General features: G+C 25.0%; 2 protein-coding genes across 2 annotated transcripts; both read right to left on the bottom strand.

Moving 5' to 3' along the window:
* Nucleotides 1-801: 801 nt before the first annotated feature.
* LOC114133064 (histone acetyltransferase KAT2B) lies at nucleotides 802-8,056 on the bottom strand. Its single transcript, XM_027998685.2, has 16 exons — nucleotides 7,878-8,056; nucleotides 7,604-7,797; nucleotides 7,190-7,283; nucleotides 5,877-6,043; nucleotides 5,670-5,804; nucleotides 5,425-5,558; nucleotides 5,147-5,341; nucleotides 4,967-5,064; nucleotides 4,808-4,886; nucleotides 4,318-4,429; nucleotides 3,770-3,975; nucleotides 3,163-3,383; nucleotides 2,944-3,104; nucleotides 2,663-2,887; nucleotides 2,107-2,194; nucleotides 802-1,718 (listed from the first exon to the last, which is right to left on the bottom strand). The coding sequence occupies exons 2-16, from the start codon at nucleotides 7,787-7,789 to the stop codon at nucleotides 1,525-1,527; spliced, it is 2,295 nt and encodes a 764-aa protein (XP_027854486.1). The 5' UTR covers nucleotides 7,790-7,797; nucleotides 7,878-8,056; the 3' UTR covers nucleotides 802-1,524.
* A 2,308-nt stretch (nucleotides 8,057-10,364) lies between these two features.
* LOC114133068 (gephyrin-like) lies at nucleotides 10,365-20,677 on the bottom strand. The gene is made up of 19 exons (XM_027998689.2): nucleotides 19,987-20,677; nucleotides 19,766-19,917; nucleotides 17,606-17,793; nucleotides 17,345-17,537; nucleotides 16,297-16,421; nucleotides 15,980-16,141; nucleotides 15,754-15,915; nucleotides 15,517-15,682; nucleotides 15,338-15,431; nucleotides 14,629-14,810; nucleotides 13,150-13,280; nucleotides 12,886-13,054; nucleotides 12,631-12,815; nucleotides 12,357-12,473; nucleotides 12,164-12,289; nucleotides 11,967-12,095; nucleotides 11,670-11,838; nucleotides 11,500-11,593; nucleotides 10,365-10,663 (listed from the first exon to the last, which is right to left on the bottom strand). The coding sequence occupies exons 1-19, from the start codon at nucleotides 20,027-20,029 to the stop codon at nucleotides 10,530-10,532; spliced, it is 2,721 nt and encodes a 906-aa protein (XP_027854490.2). The 5' UTR covers nucleotides 20,030-20,677; the 3' UTR covers nucleotides 10,365-10,529.
* Nucleotides 20,678-20,730: the final 53 nt, after the last annotated feature.

Below are 20,730 nucleotides of genomic sequence, written 5' to 3'. Positions count from 1 at the left end.
ATTTAAAGATTACTTTTAGTACCCAGTTCATTAATTATAATATCACTATCTAGTTCCATTAAATTTCAGAAAATTTAAAATCGAAAAACTATACAGACTATAATATAATTCAAAATTGCATAGGTACAAATAAATCAAAATATAATGACCAAACATTATTAAAAAAAAGTTATATATAAAATTATATTCAATAATACTGTATAATATGTAAATATATATATGGCCAATGGGCCACATTTTGTATAAGCAATCCAGGCCACCAGCAAATTTTCCGGCTGTCCGGTGGGCCATTCAGCCCCTGGGTAAAAAATATTTTGCACATATAATATATTTTTTTTTATGTTTGGGGAGTTTGTTGAACGTTTGCTGACAGCAATGTATAATTATTTTATGTTTAATTTTCAATGTAATAACCAATGATCATTGAGATTGAAATTTATTCAGTTATTGGTTTTTTGAATCGAAAATTTCATTTATAGGATGTAGTGGTTGGGTTGAATACGGCCTTGGTGTCTTGTATGACTAAGTACTACATATAAAGTAAGTAATTTAATTAATAATAAAGTATTAAATACACAAATGGGCACACAGGTAAAACTTTACTTAAAGGTTTGTGTTTCAACAAGTTCATTGTTGTACAACCATAAAAACAATAATAATTTTTTTATGTGTATTTATTGATTTACAATATATTTGAACTAAAGTTTTGATGGTACATTGGTACTACTATTGTAACAAAACTATTGTTATTACATTTTATATGATTTTAAAATATTAAAATAAATTACAAAAAATTAAATCTAACAGAAAACATCTTTTATTTACTTCTTAAATGAAAATTGAATAAAAAAAACATAGAAGTGGTTGATGTGTTATATTTGATCATTGAAAACTAAACTTAAAAGATAAGCAAATATAAAGTTATTGTCTTTTGTGCAATATACCAAATTAACAATTTGGCTTATTTAATATTTACTAACTAAAGTACACCGATGGTCCTACAAAATTTAAATGAGCCTAATATTTGCAAATATTATGATAAGTTTTAAGGATAGACATTGGTTGTTAGAAATCAGACGTACAAAATAATGTCACAATGTCTCACACTTAAAAATAATTTTTTCGGTAATTAATACATTAGTTAAATTAATTTATAGAATTGCAAATGTGGTAGAAAATTATAATTTAAGTATAACATTATCATTATATTATTTCTATAGATATTCCTTCTCAAAATAGTGGTATAAAATGTGTTGACTAATTCCTATAAAAATTGTTTAAATGATATAAAATAATTGTTATAATTATAAAACTATTATATTTATGCAATACAATAAAACAAATACAATGTAAATTTATTTTATTGTCTAATAATAAAAATTATAAATTAACATGTTATACCCGAATATCAAAATAAAATTAACCTTTATGTATAATTTATTTTTATAAATAATCTACAAAAATGGTTTTACAATAACGCATATTTGCTTTACAAAATACAAAAGTACATAATTATAACTAAATTTAGTAATCCCAGAGTCCCATTTCTTTCATTTTAATCTGGAAAAGTCTTTCCAATTCAACTGCACAATTTGCCCAATATGAATCTTCTGGGTTAAATGTTTTGCAATTGCTAAACATTCGTCTCATATCAGCAATAAACAATTTTCGAGTTACATAGTAGCCTGAAGCCAATCGTTTACCAATTGTACTCAAATCTGCGAATCAAATATAAATTTTAATTCATGGATGAAAATAAAATATGTTTCTCTCGTGGAGTGAGAAAATAATAGTGACATATTATTTCAATAATTAAAACGATCAATTATGTATATTATATTTGCATCATTATATTGACATAAGTATTTATTTTGAATGTAAAATCATTTTGAGTTTAGGATATTCTGAAAATAATTTTTAAAAATACTCTTAATCTGTCTATAAAATAGTAAATTTTGTATATTCTAAAATGCAAACTCTTCTCACTTATGTAATAATTTATAAAATTACTTAATACTAATACAATGAGTCAGTGTTAAATAAATTAATAACTTTTAACAATTATCAGAAAAAAATAAATATTTTTTGTAAAAAAAAAACACTTACCCATAGGATACTTTATAAGCTCATAATAACCAGGAACTTTTTTATCAACTGGATTCAAAAATGGTTCAGACAATGCATTGTTTTTTACCTAAAAAAATTGAAACTTTTTGTAAACTATGGTCTATTATGTGAATTAAATAAAAATATTGTTGATATAAAAAGTAAGAAATATTTATAAAATATGTTTACATAAACTTAGATTAATAAGAATATTTCAGAGTATGACCAACACACAACCTAGAGAAAACACATACATACAAGACTTAAAAAAAAAAAAGTATAAAAATTATAAAAACAATATTTTTGAGGGGAGTTGATATCAATGTATCTAAATACTGTTTCAAAATAATATAATAAAACATATTAAGTGAATTTGTCAAATCCTTAAAAATATTATTTTTACAATTTCAATAATAAGCAATTTTACACCAAGATAATTCAATAATCGTACAACAATTTTAGGTGAATAGATTTGTCTATATTGAGCATAAGTTTGAGAGAAAACAAATAACTGTGTTGATATCTTTTAATTATTATTAATTCTTTTTATACTTACAAATTGTAATACTTTTTTTAGGTGTTTAGCTAAGACATCAATATCAGTTGTTTCTTCTGTGACACGACTATTTCTAGTAGCCCGTGTTGATGGCGTCCAACCAGTATCCATGACACCAGGTATTGATTCAATTGTGACCATACGTACTCCGTCTAAGAAACAAGTTAGTCCCGGGTAATGTCTTTCTATTTTCATGTGTTTTTCTTCCACCAGACTCTTTACTATCTAAAAAAATGTTTGCTTATTAGTTATTAATGCAAAAACTTTATGACATCACATACTTCTTTTTGTATACGTATAACTGATGTTAATTGAGTATAAATAATTTTTGGGTTTAGTTCACAGTGCATCAATATTGCACCTTGATAATGTTTAATATATTCTTGATGTATTTTTTTTGAAATTCTTACATCTTGACTAAACCCTTGCTTCTTAAAATATTCTATAAAAATAGTTTGAATAAGTTATGATAATTTAATAATATTTATCTCAAACCATACCAATTGCAAGTTTATCTGCATAAGTAAGAAAATTAAGGATGTTATGTTGAATATGATAATCTTTTAAATGATTCATTAGTTGTGTTCCATATCCATTTTCTTGTTGATCAACTTTAACTGCACAGAACACTATTTCTGTGAAACCTTGAGAGACAAATGGACAAAAACATATGCCACCAATTGGAACGCCATCTTTCAATAAAGCTAATGTCTTGTGTTTCCTAATTTAAAAATATAAAAATAATGTAATTATTACATCTGAACTTAACATTTTAACTATAAATAATTATTTCATATATTTCAGAATTTTATATGTATCAGTTAAATGTACTTGGTTACCTTTGAATTAATGGGTCGAATCATTTTTTTCTTTTAAAAGCATTTAACATATTATTTAACAATTAAAATTAAAATAAGTAAATAATATTTATTTTAACACGTCATATTATTACATTGTTATTGTCATTTTGATGGCCTAAACTACTCATGAGTAATGTATTTTGAGAATAAAATTGACTATGGTAAACAACTGATTATTGAACTACATATGAATAATACTAATAATTATTGTATTACCATTGCAATTTTAGTAAAAATAAATACTCACGTATCAAATACCAATCGAGTAATGTATCTAACAGGCATTCTAGGCAATTGAGTTCGAAATAAATTTCTTAGCTGCATAAGCCACAACATAGTACTTTTTTCAACTCTTGAGTCTAATGAATTACCAATAACCACAAAGCGTATAATTCCATGTTCTTCTTCTGTTCGAGCTTGATGTCCTCGAGGTCCAGTTTCTAATCCAAACTCCTAAATTATTTTTAGGTTAGCTTCATTATTAAAAATTTAAATAATACTTAAGAAATTTATTGTAATGATACAATTATTAAACAATAACTTAAATTAGTGGATGTATAAAGACGGTGGAGGCAAATTGTTTTAACTTTTAAAAATATCTAATAATTTAAAACAGATATTGAATGAACTATGTTTAGAATTAGATTTATGATAAATGATGGATCAAATAAAGTACCCACTCTTATAGTATATTGAATTTAGTTAATAATTAATAGCTCTTAATAGTAGACTAATGGAAGGGGAAAATAATTTATTGTAATAGTTATGTATATGAATATCTAAAATTAATTTTACCTTAGAGTAGGTAATAGGACCACTTTGAACATTTTTTAGAATGTCTATAATTTTGTCTTCTGATAAAACATCTTCAATACTATGTTTTTCATTTGGTTTCATTGACATATCTCTAAAAAATTATTAACATTAATTTAATATTAAAATTAGTAATGATTCCATTATATTTAAAATTTTAAATATGAAGACAGAGTAAGTGAAACAAAACAAGTTAGGTTTAGTGACAAAAAATAATTTTCTTTAAAAAAGTTATAAATTTATAGCAAAAAAATAGGTTAATTTGTAAATACTTTTAAATAATTATTTGTTTGTAATTTTTAACTATCTTATACATCAAGGGCGGCCAACTTTCATGAACTTTTAATAGACCTCTGAGTTATTTTATTATTTTAGGTTGTTAGAATAGACTAAAAAAAAAAAAGAGAAAATAACTCCCCTAAGGGAAGTTGAGATTGATTTGTTGGCCACCCATGTTAAACATCATACATACTCATTTGGGTGTTTATCTTTTTTTCTACGATCTTTATGATCTGCTTCCTTAGTTTCATCTAGCCCAGAGTCCAGAGAATCTAAAGTATCAAGATAATCAATTAAATCAATAATTGATACATCATTAAATATATAATCATAAAAAAAGTAATTTTTTTACCAGTTAGAATAATTTTTTTTAAATCAGAATCTTTAAAATGTAAATCCCATATAGGCGAATGAACAGCATACACTTCTTCTTCTAATAGATTCATATATCTAAAATTGAAAAAAAAATAAAGTTATGTATTGAAAATTAGGTGTAGTAAAATAAGTTTTGTTTGTTAAATTAACTATTTACTTAGGTAAATAGCTCATGCAAAAGTGTTTTCTATGATTTGACCATTTTGGAGCAGATGCATGACACCAGTCTGTTAAATGCATTCTAAATGCTTTTAGAGTGTATTTAAGAATATCTTGACCAAATATTAGACTCATTTTAAAGCTTGGTGCAATTGAATGCAAATACTTGGGAAGTAGACAAAACACTAAGTATCTAAAACATAAAACCAATATATTAACAGAAATATTCACATGTATAGTTTGTAACATAAAAAATATTGAAACTTATTGAAGTACCTTTGATAATAGAATTCATAGTTTTTCCTATGTTGAAATGTTTTACAATGTGGTAATTCTTTAGGAGAAATCCATTTCCAAAGATCAAAATGTTTTGTTAAAAATTTACTAATTTTTAAAGCAATTTTAAGTTGCTGAAACATATATATTTTATAATAATTTTTTTTATTTAATTAATAAATATTTATTTTAAAATGAACACATATATAATGCTTGAAGAACAATAAATTGTATGTTAAACGTACAGAACTGTCATGACCAAACTTATACATATTAAAGTTCATTAAAGCTTTAACTATATTTGGATTTTCAAATGGTGGAGTACCAAATAATTTTTCGAGTGTTATACAAGATCCGGGATATACAAAATTCCTTAATTCCTAAAACATAAAAAACTAAAATTAATTCTTAGAAGTTAAAGGTTATAATAAAATTATAATAATGTTACTTGCATGATAAACTGCACCATAAGTATCTTCTTGCACATAATTTCTCTCAATACTTGGTTTTTTTAAATCTTTATTTACGGTGACTGATAAATTATCAAGATCAAATACTAATCCTAGTAAGGTGTTTAGCTGTTCATCCTTGGCATTTTCTAAATGCGATACATGAGAAGCTAAAACATAATAAATAATAGGTATAAATAAATTAATGTTTATAATTATAATTTAATACATAAACAAAAAGTAGCATATTTATAATTTTATAATAATAATATATTACCTATCTCGGTGGTTCTTAACCTTTTGTAGATCACGGACCCCAGATGAAATTTTTTTAGATATTGTAGTCCCCCTTACCAATTTTATTAGAATATCTCTTTTTTTACATCTTATATTTTCATAACCAAAATTATAATAATTATTTTATATTACAAAATATATAAGTAGACATATGAAAACATACACATTTATAATTATATTTTGTCACATATTAACGCATGTTATGTTTTAAGGCTGCCGCGGACCACAGGTTAAGAACCGCTGACCTATCTAATAAAACATTAAATTAATATTTAAGTAACAGTTTAATTAATTTGAAGATCAAGTGAAATTTTCAGCTATTTTTCTGTTTTCATTTTTAAAAGGTTCAGATTTGATCGCATTTACGAAAATTCAAAATAATTATTTATTTTATTTTATTAGAATGTTAAGAAATTAATAGGTATATTATTATCCATGATTTATAATTTTATACTGACACAAATGGGGCATTGACTACCCACTATAATTAATCAATCATAAATTATAACTATATTAGGTATAAGTACACAATATATTGTATGAAGTTTAATAAAAAATATTATTTTATCATTATTATTAATATACAAAAGTAAAATTACTTAGAATAGTAATTCAGTAGTGTTATATAATTTTATCTAACTAATATTGGTCATTCAGAAAAAAATCAAAAAAATTAAAACGCTACGACACAGGTAAAGTTCTTCCAAAAGGGATTTATAATTTTGGTTGTTTTGATTAAAATATCAAGGAAGTAAAGTTGTCCCGTGCAAAACAGTTTTAAAAACTATGCTATGTGTATATAAAACAGAGACAACACAAGCGGGTATTATGTTCTCTTAAGAAATTATTCCCCTTCAAAGTCAAGAATATTATGATTACACTAAATTTAACTAATATTGTCATTCTTTATTGCCTAAATGTTTTTAGTGATTAAATTTAAAATTACAGTAATTACACTAAATAAACTTAACTAAAGTATTTTTTTTTTTAAAAAAATATGATTTTATGTTTATACTTACATAGAGGATGACTACAGCCAGATTTAGTGCAAGTTGAAGACATTAAACGATTATCTCGCCTACCTCGCCATCCATTACATTGGCAAGTTGAAACCTAAAATTAAAGTTAAATTAAATATACAATTACCGACTGCTTGAAAAACAATAACTCACTGACATAGTACAATATTATATAATCACAATTTAAATTTTTTCTAATTATTATTAGAAATAATAATAAGGCTGAAATAAATATAAATGTGCAAAAAAAAATGTATTAATTGATTTGTTTTCTAACTAGAGAAAAGATGACTAAAAAATTGTGTTATTCACTTTTAAGTTTAGGAAAGTAACTAAAATGAATACAACGACTTTAGATATAAAAAAATCGAGAAATCTCAATAGACTTGAGTTGACATTGGATAAGGTATGTACCTGACAGGAGGATTTACTGGATAGCTTCACAAGTTTCTCGTGCCTGGACAATTTGCATTCCGATGCCTTGGCCTCAAGAATTGTCTGTATGATTGGGTCGTTTTCGACATAGTGGTCGGGCAACAGAACGCCAGACGCGGATGATGTAGATGGCAGACATCTCTCGAGTCTCAGCGACTTGGGCATGACGGCCACTTCAGATGGTGTCAAACAAAAATGTGTCGTTGAGTTATCGACCGTAATTTCAACTCGTACGGGCAGGTTATGTCATTACCATACAAAAAAAGCTTGGTACAACGACACTGTTGCTCCAGTTGGAAATTCAGTCCGATACGCTTAACTGGCTTGGGAGCCGTTGAAGACCTGTACCAAAGTTTCAACGGTGAAAAAAAGCAAACTACTTCGCTTACGCCTTTATGACAATCACACCTCGGTACTAACGCAGGGGAAAAAAATTGCGGCGGCGGTGGATCCGTTCTCGTTGACCGTTATCTCGGTAACTCGGTGCAAACGATTCAGAAAGCCATATGACCGATCCGACGCCTGTACCACGGTTTTGCCGGTGACACAAGTGTCGTATGGGCGGCGCGTCATGTCCCACTGCCGTCAGAGTGCGATGTCGCGAGCTGGCTACCACAACAACTACAAGAAAGTAGTCGACACGATTCACGAGTCACGACGACTGATACACGCCATAGCGGATTAAATAACAAGCGATGTACTGATAATGCGTCGACGATAATTCGCGTAACTTCGAATTCGACATCGAGTACTCGTAATTCGGATGTTCATGCTTCGTATTGACGTTTCTACTATCGACACTAGTAATATTAATTTCGAAATTATCTAAATATTGTTATTTTTATCTAATTTTGTATTTATTATTTGTATTTTGACTCCAGAACAAAGCAGTGGTATTCACTACTCTCGATAGCCATTTATTTATTACGTAATATTATTGTTATAGTTATCAATGGTTTTTTCATAACTTGCAAGTACATAACAATTTTTATCTGTTAATCCCGATGGACAAAAATCGGTTTTAAACTTGCTGTGCAATCTAAACTGATAATGACCGTTTTCGTATCCTTATTCCCCAGTAATCTCGTCTTATAACAATGAAACTACTTTCAATTGTTTCCTTTAGATTTGTTCTCTGTATGGCGTATAATTCATCTAAATACAAAATTTAATTCAACAATATAAAATTACCATGGCCATTGGTAAAGCTGAAATAAGATAATTGTGGGTAATAAAATATGAAATTTGTTGCCACATCATGCAAAGTGAGTGCATATTCACGTTGTAACCTTAGAAAGAGTTGTAGAAGAGTTGTGTACATTAACTAAGACGTTTAAAGGAATAATAATGGAAGTAAACCAACTGCTATAGCTGAAAATTACACAAAACAAACTAAACCACAATTGACAAAATATTTATAGCTTGAAACACATAAATATAAGTAAAATGTTTTAAATTAGTATGATAGGTTTATCTATAAAACATATTATTTTATATTTTATAAATGCAAGATTATCAATATCGTTCCTTGAAATTTAAAAGTTATTCCGATTATTAAGTAAGTAAAAATAAATATTTTCAAATATATAGGTATACGATTTCTTATATACATAGGCGTGTGCAGGAATTTTTCACAGGGTGTGCAGAATTGTTCTAGATGAGTTACTTGACCTACTACAATTCAATTAGATAATAATGTCTCTATATTAAAATAAATTTTAATGTTTTAGACGCTGCTTTATTGATAATGAAAATAAAGAATATTAGATGAACATTTAATATTACTATTGACAAGGTATTATATAAAATAAAAACAATTATTAATTTACATATTAAATTTCACATACTAACCTACTTTCAATAATCAGTTTTAAATAATTAAACAATTTTTCATCAAAAATTTAAAGTAGACACACATTTTTGCAGGATGTGCAGCTGCACTCCCGTGGGCACACCTATGCTTATGTATTATTATTATTGAGTGTAAAACATTAATATACAGTAATGTATTTGTAATATGTAGGTACTTAATGATATTATGAATATTTTTAACTTTCATAACTTTAAAAATAAAAATTGAATAGATTTAAATTTTTTTAATTAAAAAATATTATTTGTGGAGACTTAACACTTTTACCTATATTATTGTATTTGTTTATACACTATGATTAAATAAATATTTTCAGTTATCAAACATTTCCAAACTGCACCACGAGCACTTTCTAAGATCACCAGTACACATGAATTTGGTACCAAGTCATGTTGTTGGGTCTATGTAAAATAAAATACCTTTTAATTTAAATATATTTCATTGTTAATTTAATATTTATCAAATAATTTGTGTTTATAAGAAATTTGTATCACCATTTTTTTTTTTTTTTTTATGTTAATATTATAAGTATAATATTGTTTAAAAAAATTGAATTTATACGTTTATAGTTATAGTAATCTAACTAATAGGTGATTACTAAAATGTATTAAGCATTCATAATGTTTATTTATTATTTGAATGACCTTGGGTAATAATAATTAAGTTGTGAATGTAGGTTGTAGGGTAAGATCTTTTTAATTTGCTAATAATTTTTAAATTATTCTATTTTATTTTCTAATGTTTTTTTCTTATTTTTTATTTTTCTTGTAAAAATGGTTTAACATTTTTTTTTCCATAATTTTACATTACACACACACACACTCACATAAAATAAATTAAGCATGTTATAATTAACATTTCTCCATAGTATATTAGTATCTATGTATTATATTTTATTTTATAGTGGTAGTTGATAGAATCAATATTTAACAATAGATTAGTAGCTATATAGATGAAAAATTTAAATCTGTTTCAATAAAATTAAATATACAGTTCAAAAAATTACATTTTGAAATAAAAAAAAAAATCTAATAATTAGTAATATATAAAATAAGAATCAGAATTTTCAGTAACAATTGCATCTAATTCAGTTTTTTTTTCTTCTTTTAACTTATTATTCATTTTGTCTGCAGAAGATGGTATATTTACAAGACAACTTTGACGATTCACTGAAATAAAAGTAAAATAATAATTAATACTTCCATTGCTATATGACATCAGAATATTACTAAATTTAAAATATTATGTAACAATTAAACAGCATTGAAGAATAACATAACTAATGTCACAACTGTTATACATTGCGTAACAAAATTACCTTTTTATCTAAGTGATCTGATGGTAACTTAATTACATTTTATTATAAGTAATTTTTTAACATCAAATTTTTGTAACTAAATTACTCATTACTTAATTTCTTTAAATCTATATATTTGTCAAAAAAGTAAGTAGCAATATAAAATTAGTTATCTGAAAAATGTATTGTTATTTAAAATTTAAAAATCAAGTGTGTGTGTTGAACAATAATTATTGTTTATGGCTCTTAAATACACATTTTATACAATTTCATATTTAATTGTTATTATTTAGCTAATGTATTAATCATGTAATTATAAATCTCAGTATCATTTTTAAAATAAAATTTATTGTAATGAAGTTAGTTTTGTAATTCAAAAGTTAATAATTGTATCTTGACCAAATAATTTAAGAATAATTTAATTACAATTTTGAAAGTCGGTTTATAATTCAATTTAACTAGCAAAAACGTAAGATTTCCCACGCAGTTATTGAATTATATAAATGATAAATGATTTTATTAAAGAACAGATTATAAAAAGTTTATTTGAAGTCTCAAATAATGAATGCCTATTTTTTATTAAATATACTTAAATAATAATCATGATAATATGTTTTATTTTAATAATTTAATAGTGATTAACATATTATAATATTAGTTCTAGATAAAATATGATATGTACAAGTACTATATAGCAATTAAACTTACTTGTGAAACAAGTAACATTGAAATCTCCGTTTTCATAATCAAGTTCAGCTTTTTCAAATTTGTCTAAAGGTAAATTATGCAAGGTCACATTACACTGAAAATAATATAATATAAAATGATATATTTTATTTTAATGGAATCTGAAATTGGTTATGAATTGAAACAATTACTTTTGTTTTTATTGAAGAAATAATTTTTTTTCTGCCAGTAGTAAATCTTAAAAAAGGTAATATGAATAAATGTACACAATTATAGATATAATCCGAGTCACATATACCAATATGTAAAAATACTACATTTTTCTCATTGTGGTTCATTCTACCAAATCCAAGTGAAATCCTATAGGGATTAATCACAATCGTAATTATAAGTATAATTAATTAGTTTATATTTATTTTTAATCTTTAAACATTATCTACACTTTTTAAATGTATTATTATTATTTATTAAAATATTTTTATATTTACTTGCGTGTATCGTTGCGAATATGAATATGTGATTCAACAACATCACAAAATTCAAAAAAACTACCACAAATAATAATGACATCATCATAATCAAATACGTTTTTAAAGAGCTCAGAGAAATTGGTTATGCTGTTAAGAGAAAACATTATAATTTCAATCAAGAACGTTCTAAAATATTTTTAAAAATGTCAACTAACTTTTTACATAATAATTGACTAAATAAGTTTCCTTTAAAGTCAGCCACTTCCAACATATTCTTTAACTTATGAGATATTGCATATGCCGAATTGTCATTACATGGAATAATGTGTATTGATGGACATCTATTAAAAATATTTGAAGTCAAATATACATATGTATGTATTTTACAATATTTGTATTAAAACTTACTTATACACTTGCACATTTTCACAACCTACAGAACGTAGCAAAGCTATTTCAAAGGGACCTAGAACAGTTTTCTGATCTAAAAGATGTTGTCCTACTGAGATGTCAGAACCAATACTTCTAAAAGAATAGAAATACATATATTAATATTTTATCAATAATTAATTCAAGAAATATTATAATGTGATGAATTGTATTCATTTTATTTGGCTAATAAAGAAACTAAAATATTTTTAATTAGATATGTATACAAAAATGTATACTGAAGTAAACTTACCTAACATTTTCAAATAGTTTAGGTTCTTTTAATATAGAAATAGCCAATTCAACTTTTCCATCAGATGATTTAGATACAACAGCTGTATCTTCAACTTGTACAACACAATTAGCTCCTGGTGGTAAAGGTGCACCAGTACTAATACGTGCACATTCTCCTTCCTTAATCTCTTTTTGACAATCAGGCTATAAAAAATTATAAATAACAAAAGTATAAAATATAGCAACATACATAAAAAATAAAATATATACTTACAGCTGTACCAGCCACTGATACTTGTACAACATTAAATATATTGGAGTTTGGAGACCAACAATCCTCATTAATGTACTTAATAGCATACCCATCTTTTATAGAAGCTGGAAATGGTGGTAAATTTTCAGAAGAATAAACGGGTGAATATAAAACATAACCCATAGCAGAGCTGAAAAACATGTGATTATTTATTGTACTAACCAACAGTATGATTGGATTACTGATATTTCATAAAATAAATAATAGGAATAATAATAAATTTACTCAGTAGGTATGTTTTTAGTTTTAGCTTCAAATATATTTTCTGTCATCAAATGCAGTACATCATTAATACATGAAAAGAGAAGCAGTTCTTCTTTTTTTATATTGTCAGAAATACCTTGTTTTTTGATTATCTATAATAATTATAATAACAAATAAAATGTATACTATTATATTATTGATGTGTACTAATGTACTATTATTATGTAATATGGAATTTACAATAATATTTTTCATTAAATTATAAACTTTTCAATGATAAATATTGTTAAATAGTGATTAATATTATTGATATGTAATCTGATGGCTCTAATATTCCATACAATCGTAATAGACTTATGATATCAGTATACCATAAAATAAACATAAAAAAAAATGTGAAAGGCTTATAATTTTACATATTATTACAATGGACATCTCAATAATATGCACTACCTAGTACATAGGTATAAAAACATGTCTAGACAATAATTATGCATAAAAAGCAACTGTGTATAATTGTAGTTTAAAGGATTTAAGCGTGGGACAATATAGCAACCAATAAGAATGTGAGTTGTCACATATACCGTGGAAATATGGAAATTTATTTTATTTAACCACCAGGGGTTAAGGTAAGACTTTTATAGGGGCTCTTGGAATAGGTCATAATAGGAACTGTAAACACCTTCATATCAGCTAGAGTACTAAATTAATCATTTGTGCTAGAAATATTTTTCTATTAAAATAATTATTTGGACCAAATAATTTTCAATAAAAATAAACTGGGAGAATTCCTAATTAGTACTAATTTTAACAAAAAGCTGTTTCTTTCTTTTTTAAAAAATTATCAGTAAGCCATACAATAATAAATAGAAAATGAATTACAAATGGGTAATCAGACAATGAATGTGTAATAATATTAATAAATGTCCAACTTTTAAAATGTGTTTAGTGTTTACTATGTATTATATAATATAATCTAAACCACAAAAGAAGTCAACTGTGTTCTGATGAAAACGTGTACGAGCTGGCACATCCTCACTCATTTGAATACCAACAATATTGGTATCAGTCACATCGATTATTACCTTCAGCCTACAATAGCAAAACAGTTTACTTCTATCGTGAGCTAGACTCAGTGGCGTAGTTATGGGGAGGATATGGGGATAGACCCCCCCAGAGCCCTTTTTTTAATGTTTAATACATTGACTTATTGAGCCCACCACTTTATGTTTAACTAATAAATTATATATCCCCCCCCCCAAGAAAAAAATCATAACTACGCCATTGGAGCTGGTTAGAGTACATTAAATTATGTCTGGCAATATAATTTCTAATATATAGGTAATAACGTAAAAGTTATATACTATCCTGCACGAATATTCAAAACTTTATGTGCTGCTTATCTTAAAATTAAAAATATTGTTATTATTATTTATTATACCATACATTTTAGATAAATAATTAAATATAACAATTCGCCAAACATATTAAATTCTTTACCTCGATAGATAAGTTTGTTTCATTTAATATTGGTGCAATATATGTATTTTCTATACTTTTAATTAGTGTAACATCCATAATTGTACTTGATTCAATATTTGCTTCTTCTGATGACGGAGGTAAATGGAGTAAACAGTTAGAACCCACAAAACTCAAAAGCCTGCTACTTTGTTGATGATTAGCTTTAATTCATTACATAAAAAAAAATAAAAAATGATTTTATTAATAATGTTATATTATATTATCTATAAATCAGTAAGAGATTTATTTTGAGTAAGATTACAAAAAAAATATTATCCTATTAGTATGATTATGGGCAATTCAATATACTTCTTCTGTACAGCAATGTATTGTATCACATATTAAATTGATTAACTTAATAATAACATTAATTAGCAATATTTTATACTTTAAATCTATTTGTGGCTAAGGAAAAAATTCATAAAAGTAATGAGACAATATGATATACAGTTTTGTATGATTTCTTTTTCACGCGAGCATAAATATTTTCCAACATGTATTAATAAATTATTTCATTAACATTCAAATCATAAAATTTCAATAAAATAAAAATGTTAAGCTAATATAACCCAAGGATTGAAGGCAACTAGTTAATGTTTGCTATGCATTTTAATATTGTTTCAAGTTTAAAATATCTTAAATGCTCTACACTTCAAAAATTTAATTATTTAACAAAATATATAATTACTCAAACATGACACGTATAATTCTCCATTTTCATACTTCAGCAACGCCCTTCGATATTCTGGTCTAATATCCAATCCATTGATAGGATGTGTTAGCTATAAATTCATGTGTTACGTCTATGTAAATTATTATAAAATATAACTGCACTATTATACTAAATACTAAATAAATATTATTTACCTTTGCTTTTAAAGAATGGATAATTATCTTTTTTCCAGAAACTGATCTTAAATATGGCAATACAAATAAATGTGTACAAACACCAGCAGACACAGGATTACCAGGCAAACAAAATATATATTTCTTTGTGTCTTTGAAAAAAAGCGTCACAAAGGTAGTTGGCATTCTGTAATATAAGTGCCATAGATAACTAGTAGTTAACCACAAATATAATATGTACATTGTTAATATAATTACCCTGGTTTCATATTAACTCTTCCAAAATGAATTTTACTTTTAAAATGTTCTTTGAGCACGTGTTTAATTAAATCTTTTTCGCCCATAGATACACCTCCACTGGTTATTATTATATCAGCATTGTTAAATGCATCTTCAAAATGTTTGCAAAGGTCATCCCAACTTAATAACATAAATTAATTTTATTAATATAAAAACTGTAATACACATATTTAAATTAACGCACTTGTCTCGTACAATTCCAAAATTGAATACCTGCCCCTTATAATGGTCTTGTTCCAATATTTGTTTTATCATAACAGAGTTAGTGTCTCTGATACAATCACCATATGAATCTTTAATGCTTATAAGTTCATCGCCAGTAGAAAAAATCAAAACAGCAGGATACCTTTTAAATTTTACCAAAAAATATTATTGTTCTACAGTCTACACTAATACACAATAATAAATAATTAACATAAAATTCTAAATTAAAAAAAAAAAAAAATCAATTTATTTACAAATGAAATTATTTAAAGTAAAATATGTCTGTGTAAAATTTACTTAATTTTGTTGTTTTCTGTATATTGTAAGACGGCATGTTCTTTTAAAATATTTAAAGCTGATTTCATGGACATTTTTGGAAATTGTGATTCTCTGGGTCGACACGCAATTTTTGTTACACATTCCTAAATAAGTAAAATTAAAAATTCAAGACAATAACACTATAGTTAATATTTACCCATAAAAAAGTAGCTAATATTGGGAACAACGGTTTGTTGTTTCCATTTTGCAAACTTACTAATTCGAATTCTTAATAATTCATTTTACAATAATATTAGGTTTTAAGTGGTGATAAATGTATTGAAATTACAATGAAAATTTTTTTTTTGTGCGTGTATACACAATAATTAGTTGATAAAATGCTTTGATTTTCAACATAAAAGGTGGTTCGGATATCAAATTAGATTTAGTTTTATATATTATATTACATAATATATTCTTTAGTTTGTACTTCAGTAAAGAATAAACTAAAAATGCCTGGTACTTATTTTACAATCGTGAACAAAAAAAATTAAGGAAAACCAGAAATTTTTATAGGAATTACATTTTTGATAAAATTGATTTGGTTTTTTTAGTGTAAGTTTGGAACAAATAATCATAGATATTTGAAATTTTCACCATATGTTTATATTATGATTTTACAAAGCATCTCATAAATCGTTAATTTTTTGATTAAAAAATATCAAAAAAACTATTTTTTTAAACTTTTGCTGGAATTTTAACAAAATTCCTCAACATTTCAAATATGTATGTACAAAGGGTTTTATTATTATTTTAAAGTGAGTTATTGACTATTAAAATTTTTAATATTTTACATAATTAAGCATATTTCAATTTCAATTAAAGAAAAAAAAACTATTTTAAATGCCCTATAAAATAATCTTAATTTTAGGTTTGATAAATGATAATAGGTTAATTTAAATCTAATATAAAGCTAACAACACAAAATTTATCTACTGAGTATAAGTTAGCTATATATCTAACATTCTTTTAAGAAGAAGTACTTAATGGAACTAATGTAATACTAAAAATCAATAATTTAATGTACCGGAACTCTTGATTTGTTATTAGCTGTGAAATCTAGCTGCTTATGAAATTGTTTTGAAATTTCTTTTTCATCTTTGATTAATGAAACAGCATGTGGTATAGTGTGAGCAACAACAGATAAACACTCTTTACTAGCTTTAGCACTCCCTGGTAAATTAATAATTAAAGTTTTTTCATATATTCCAGACACTGCTCTAAAATAAAAATCAGTTTATAAATTTATTAATATTTTTTCCTTAATAATTTTATTATTATATTATACCTAGAAAGCATTGCCATTGGAGTAAGTTTTAAACTCTCATTCATTATTGCTTGGCTTATACCAGGTGTCAATTTTTGAACAAGTCCAAGAGTTGCCTCAGGAGTTACATCTCTTGAACTAAAACCTGTACCACCTGTACTCAATAAAACATCTACCTTTCTTTCAGAACACCATTCAGACATTTTTGCCTGAAAAAACATAATGATTTTTTTTTTAAACTTTATTTTAAAACTAAACAATCTGTAGTATTCAAAGTATAATAAGCTTGTACACTGATATATATTAAACAGTTCTTTTTTATTTGAAATGGAATACGTGATAAAAGAAGTCACTCAATGGTGACATTTTATATTTTATAACATAATGTTTAAAAAAATAATAAAAAAAAGTATTGATAGTATAAGGTATGTAATTTAGCAGTAAAAATATAAAATAAATATTTTATAATATTATATTACATTTAATAATACAAATACAATGTGTTAAAGTAATAAGTACTATTTTAAACAATATATAATTGATAAATAAAAATGTAATATATTTTTGGCTGTACAATAGACAAATGTATACTATGTGTTCTACATTTATTGACACAAGTATAAATGTGTAGACTTATACTTGTTAGTATAGGTCATTATCTTTATTAATATTGCTGTATCTTGGTGAAGAATAGTAACAGGGAAAGAATACAAATAATTAATTTTAAAACTTTCTAAATAATTTAAAGACATATTTCAGATAATTAATAATCACTGATTATTCAAATTAATTAGCCATACGATAAATAAATTACAATTAATTAAAAGGATGCTACACACATTTTAATTGTCTCCACCTTACAAATGTATCATATACCAAATCTGTATTCAGAAATACTAATTTTATTTAGTAACCTAAATTGACCATCATAAAACTTAAATGTAAAAATACTATCTGTGATTTTAAAGGATTTTTTTTTTTTGCAATATTTTAGTTTTTAAGCAAGTTTTGATTATGTATTTATTACAATTTATTTAAGGCACACATGTCATGTGCTATCTTAAATGAATTCCATTATTTTACACAAACTTAATCTACCATTATTTTTTCCATTTCAATTGATATAATATGTGAAAAATGGATTTTCTTTACGAATGGATTGCCATGTTTAACAACCCTATTTTTAACATCTTAAATATTTTGTAACAATAATAGGTACCATTGTTTATATCACGTTTTTGGATTTTTTTATAACTTTCTTTCATTTCACTTAAGCATTGTTCACCAACAGAATTTAATTTGGTACACAATTTTGTATAAAAAATCCTAGCGAAAACAGATAATATTTTTACCTTTAAGTTTTATAATAGATCAATTCATTCTATTATTATAGATTCCCACACAAATTATAACTGATCAAAACAAATTTAAATTATAGTATTTTATATTATTAGTAAGATATTTTATACTTACTGTGTTGTTATATGAAATGATTAGTTATATAAAATAGTACAGTATTTTAATTTTTAAACTTAATTGTAATCAAAAAATGTATTATGGACTGCACATTGACAGCCACATTTTTTCTTAAATAATCTAATTGAAGGGCTTGGAACAACAAATAGTTAAATCCACTTTTTCGTGAATTATTGTGTAGGAAAAAATTACAAACATTCGGGTGCAATAACTAGATAAATCCGATTAATATAAACATAGTTTATTTAGTTTATTTACTAATTTTACCAAACAAAAGTTTTGGTTTGTTATTGTGAATATAAAACATTTTATGTCACTTGTTTTGACATAACTCAATTTAAAACTTAAGAAACTGTTTTATTATATTGCAAAGTAATAAAATTTAAATTTTAAATTTTTTTTAAATTACTATGAGTAAACTCTCAAAACACAATATTGTTGGCGTAATAACTAGATAAATGTATAGGTTTCATAATTTTGGACGACTTTTGTCTAAAGAAAAAAAAGTTAACTAAATTCTAAGTCCATATTATTGTTTTTCATCATATTAATAATAGAAAAAATTAACTGTAATAGTTTCAGTATCGATTGATCATGGAATGAAACGGTTTTTATAAGCCCTGAACAATTTTAAAAATTAGATTTACTTAGTTGTTGTTTTAAGCCTTTAGTAAAGGATGTAGTAAGAAGAATAATAAACAATACCTGAATTTTATCAAAATCATCAGTGACACAATCATACTGAACTACTTTAGCCGATTTAATTACATTTGAATCATTAATCAATTTAATTAAATTATGGCCACTGGAGTCAAATGAATTAATATCAGATGTTGAAGGTGTTCTAGAGTCACTAACTGAAAATGGGTTCAATAATATGTATTTAGAGTTAAGTACTAATATTAAAACATTTAATTATAACTTACTTGTTAGTATTCCCACTCTTATAGTTGTTTTTTCAAAATCCATAATTTTAAATATAGTTGAATAAAATACAAATAAAAATAAATTTTTATAAAAAGTAGGTATTTTAATTTAATATACGTAGGTAGTCAATAGTAAATATTTTATTTATTTTATTTATATACAATGTATATTATGTTTAGTACTCAATGATATTATTAAGTAAATATGGTACTGTTAATAGTTTTACATAACATACAATTATTTAATGTTTTAAATTAATAGAAGAAAATTCATAACAAGCAAATGAATTAATTAAGTACCTATAATAGGTTACACTTTACTAGTTAAACAAATTAGTAATAACAAACATAATATTATGTAAAAATGACTACGTCTATGAATTCACTCTTGTTACATTGTTGAAAAAATTTTAATTATCATTCATTAGGTAATCGTTCTGCGTAATATTATGTACAATTATAATTAAAAAATATGAAATGTAAGTCGTACAGAGTTGTTAGATAGCCGACAGTCGAAATCTCTAATGTCGAAACACTCGAAACTAGAATCTTGAGTTTTGATAAATAATATAAATACAGATAATTAATAGTAATTATTGTTATCGAAATCGATAAACTCGAGTAGTAGTCTCGAGTCTCGAAGCCAGTCAAGTGCATAATGGCCATAATACACATAGCACATTTGGAATAATGGGATATTTGCCGCCACAGCCCACATTCCTACAAGTTAACACTGTTATCATA

Source organism: Aphis gossypii, chromosome X (genome assembly GCF_020184175.1).
Source record: "Aphis gossypii isolate Hap1 chromosome X, ASM2018417v2, whole genome shotgun sequence".
In the NCBI taxonomy this organism is placed as follows: Eukaryota; Metazoa; Arthropoda; class Insecta; order Hemiptera; family Aphididae; genus Aphis; species Aphis gossypii.
This window is presented reverse-complemented; position numbering and strand designations above follow the sequence as displayed.

What these genes read in the sequence shown, in the direction of transcription:
- LOC114133064 (XM_027998685.2), bottom strand. Translation starts at nt 7,789, where the DNA reads ATGCCCAAGTCGCTGAGACTCGAGAGATGTCTGCCATCTACATCATCC. An exon ending in TATGAATTCTATTATCAAAG is followed by an intron (nt 5,342 to 5,424) that starts GTACTTCAATAA and finishes TTTATGTTTTAG; the next exon opens with ATACTTAGTGTTTTGTCTAC. An exon ending in TTATACGTATACAAAAAGAA is followed by an intron (nt 2,888 to 2,943) that starts GTATGTGATGTC and finishes ACATTTTTTTAG; the next exon opens with ATAGTAAAGAGTCTGGTGGA.
- LOC114133068 (XM_027998689.2), bottom strand. Translation starts at nt 20,029, where the DNA reads ATGGATTTTGAAAAAACAACTATAAGAGTGGGAATACTAACAA. An exon ending in TTTGGAATTGTACGAGACAA is followed by an intron (nt 15,916 to 15,979) that starts GTGCGTTAATTT and finishes TATGTTATTAAG; the next exon opens with TTGGGATGACCTTTGCAAAC. An exon ending in ACTAAAAACATACCTACTGA is followed by an intron (nt 13,055 to 13,149) that starts GTAAATTTATTA and finishes CATGTTTTTCAG; the next exon opens with CTCTGCTATGGGTTATGTTT.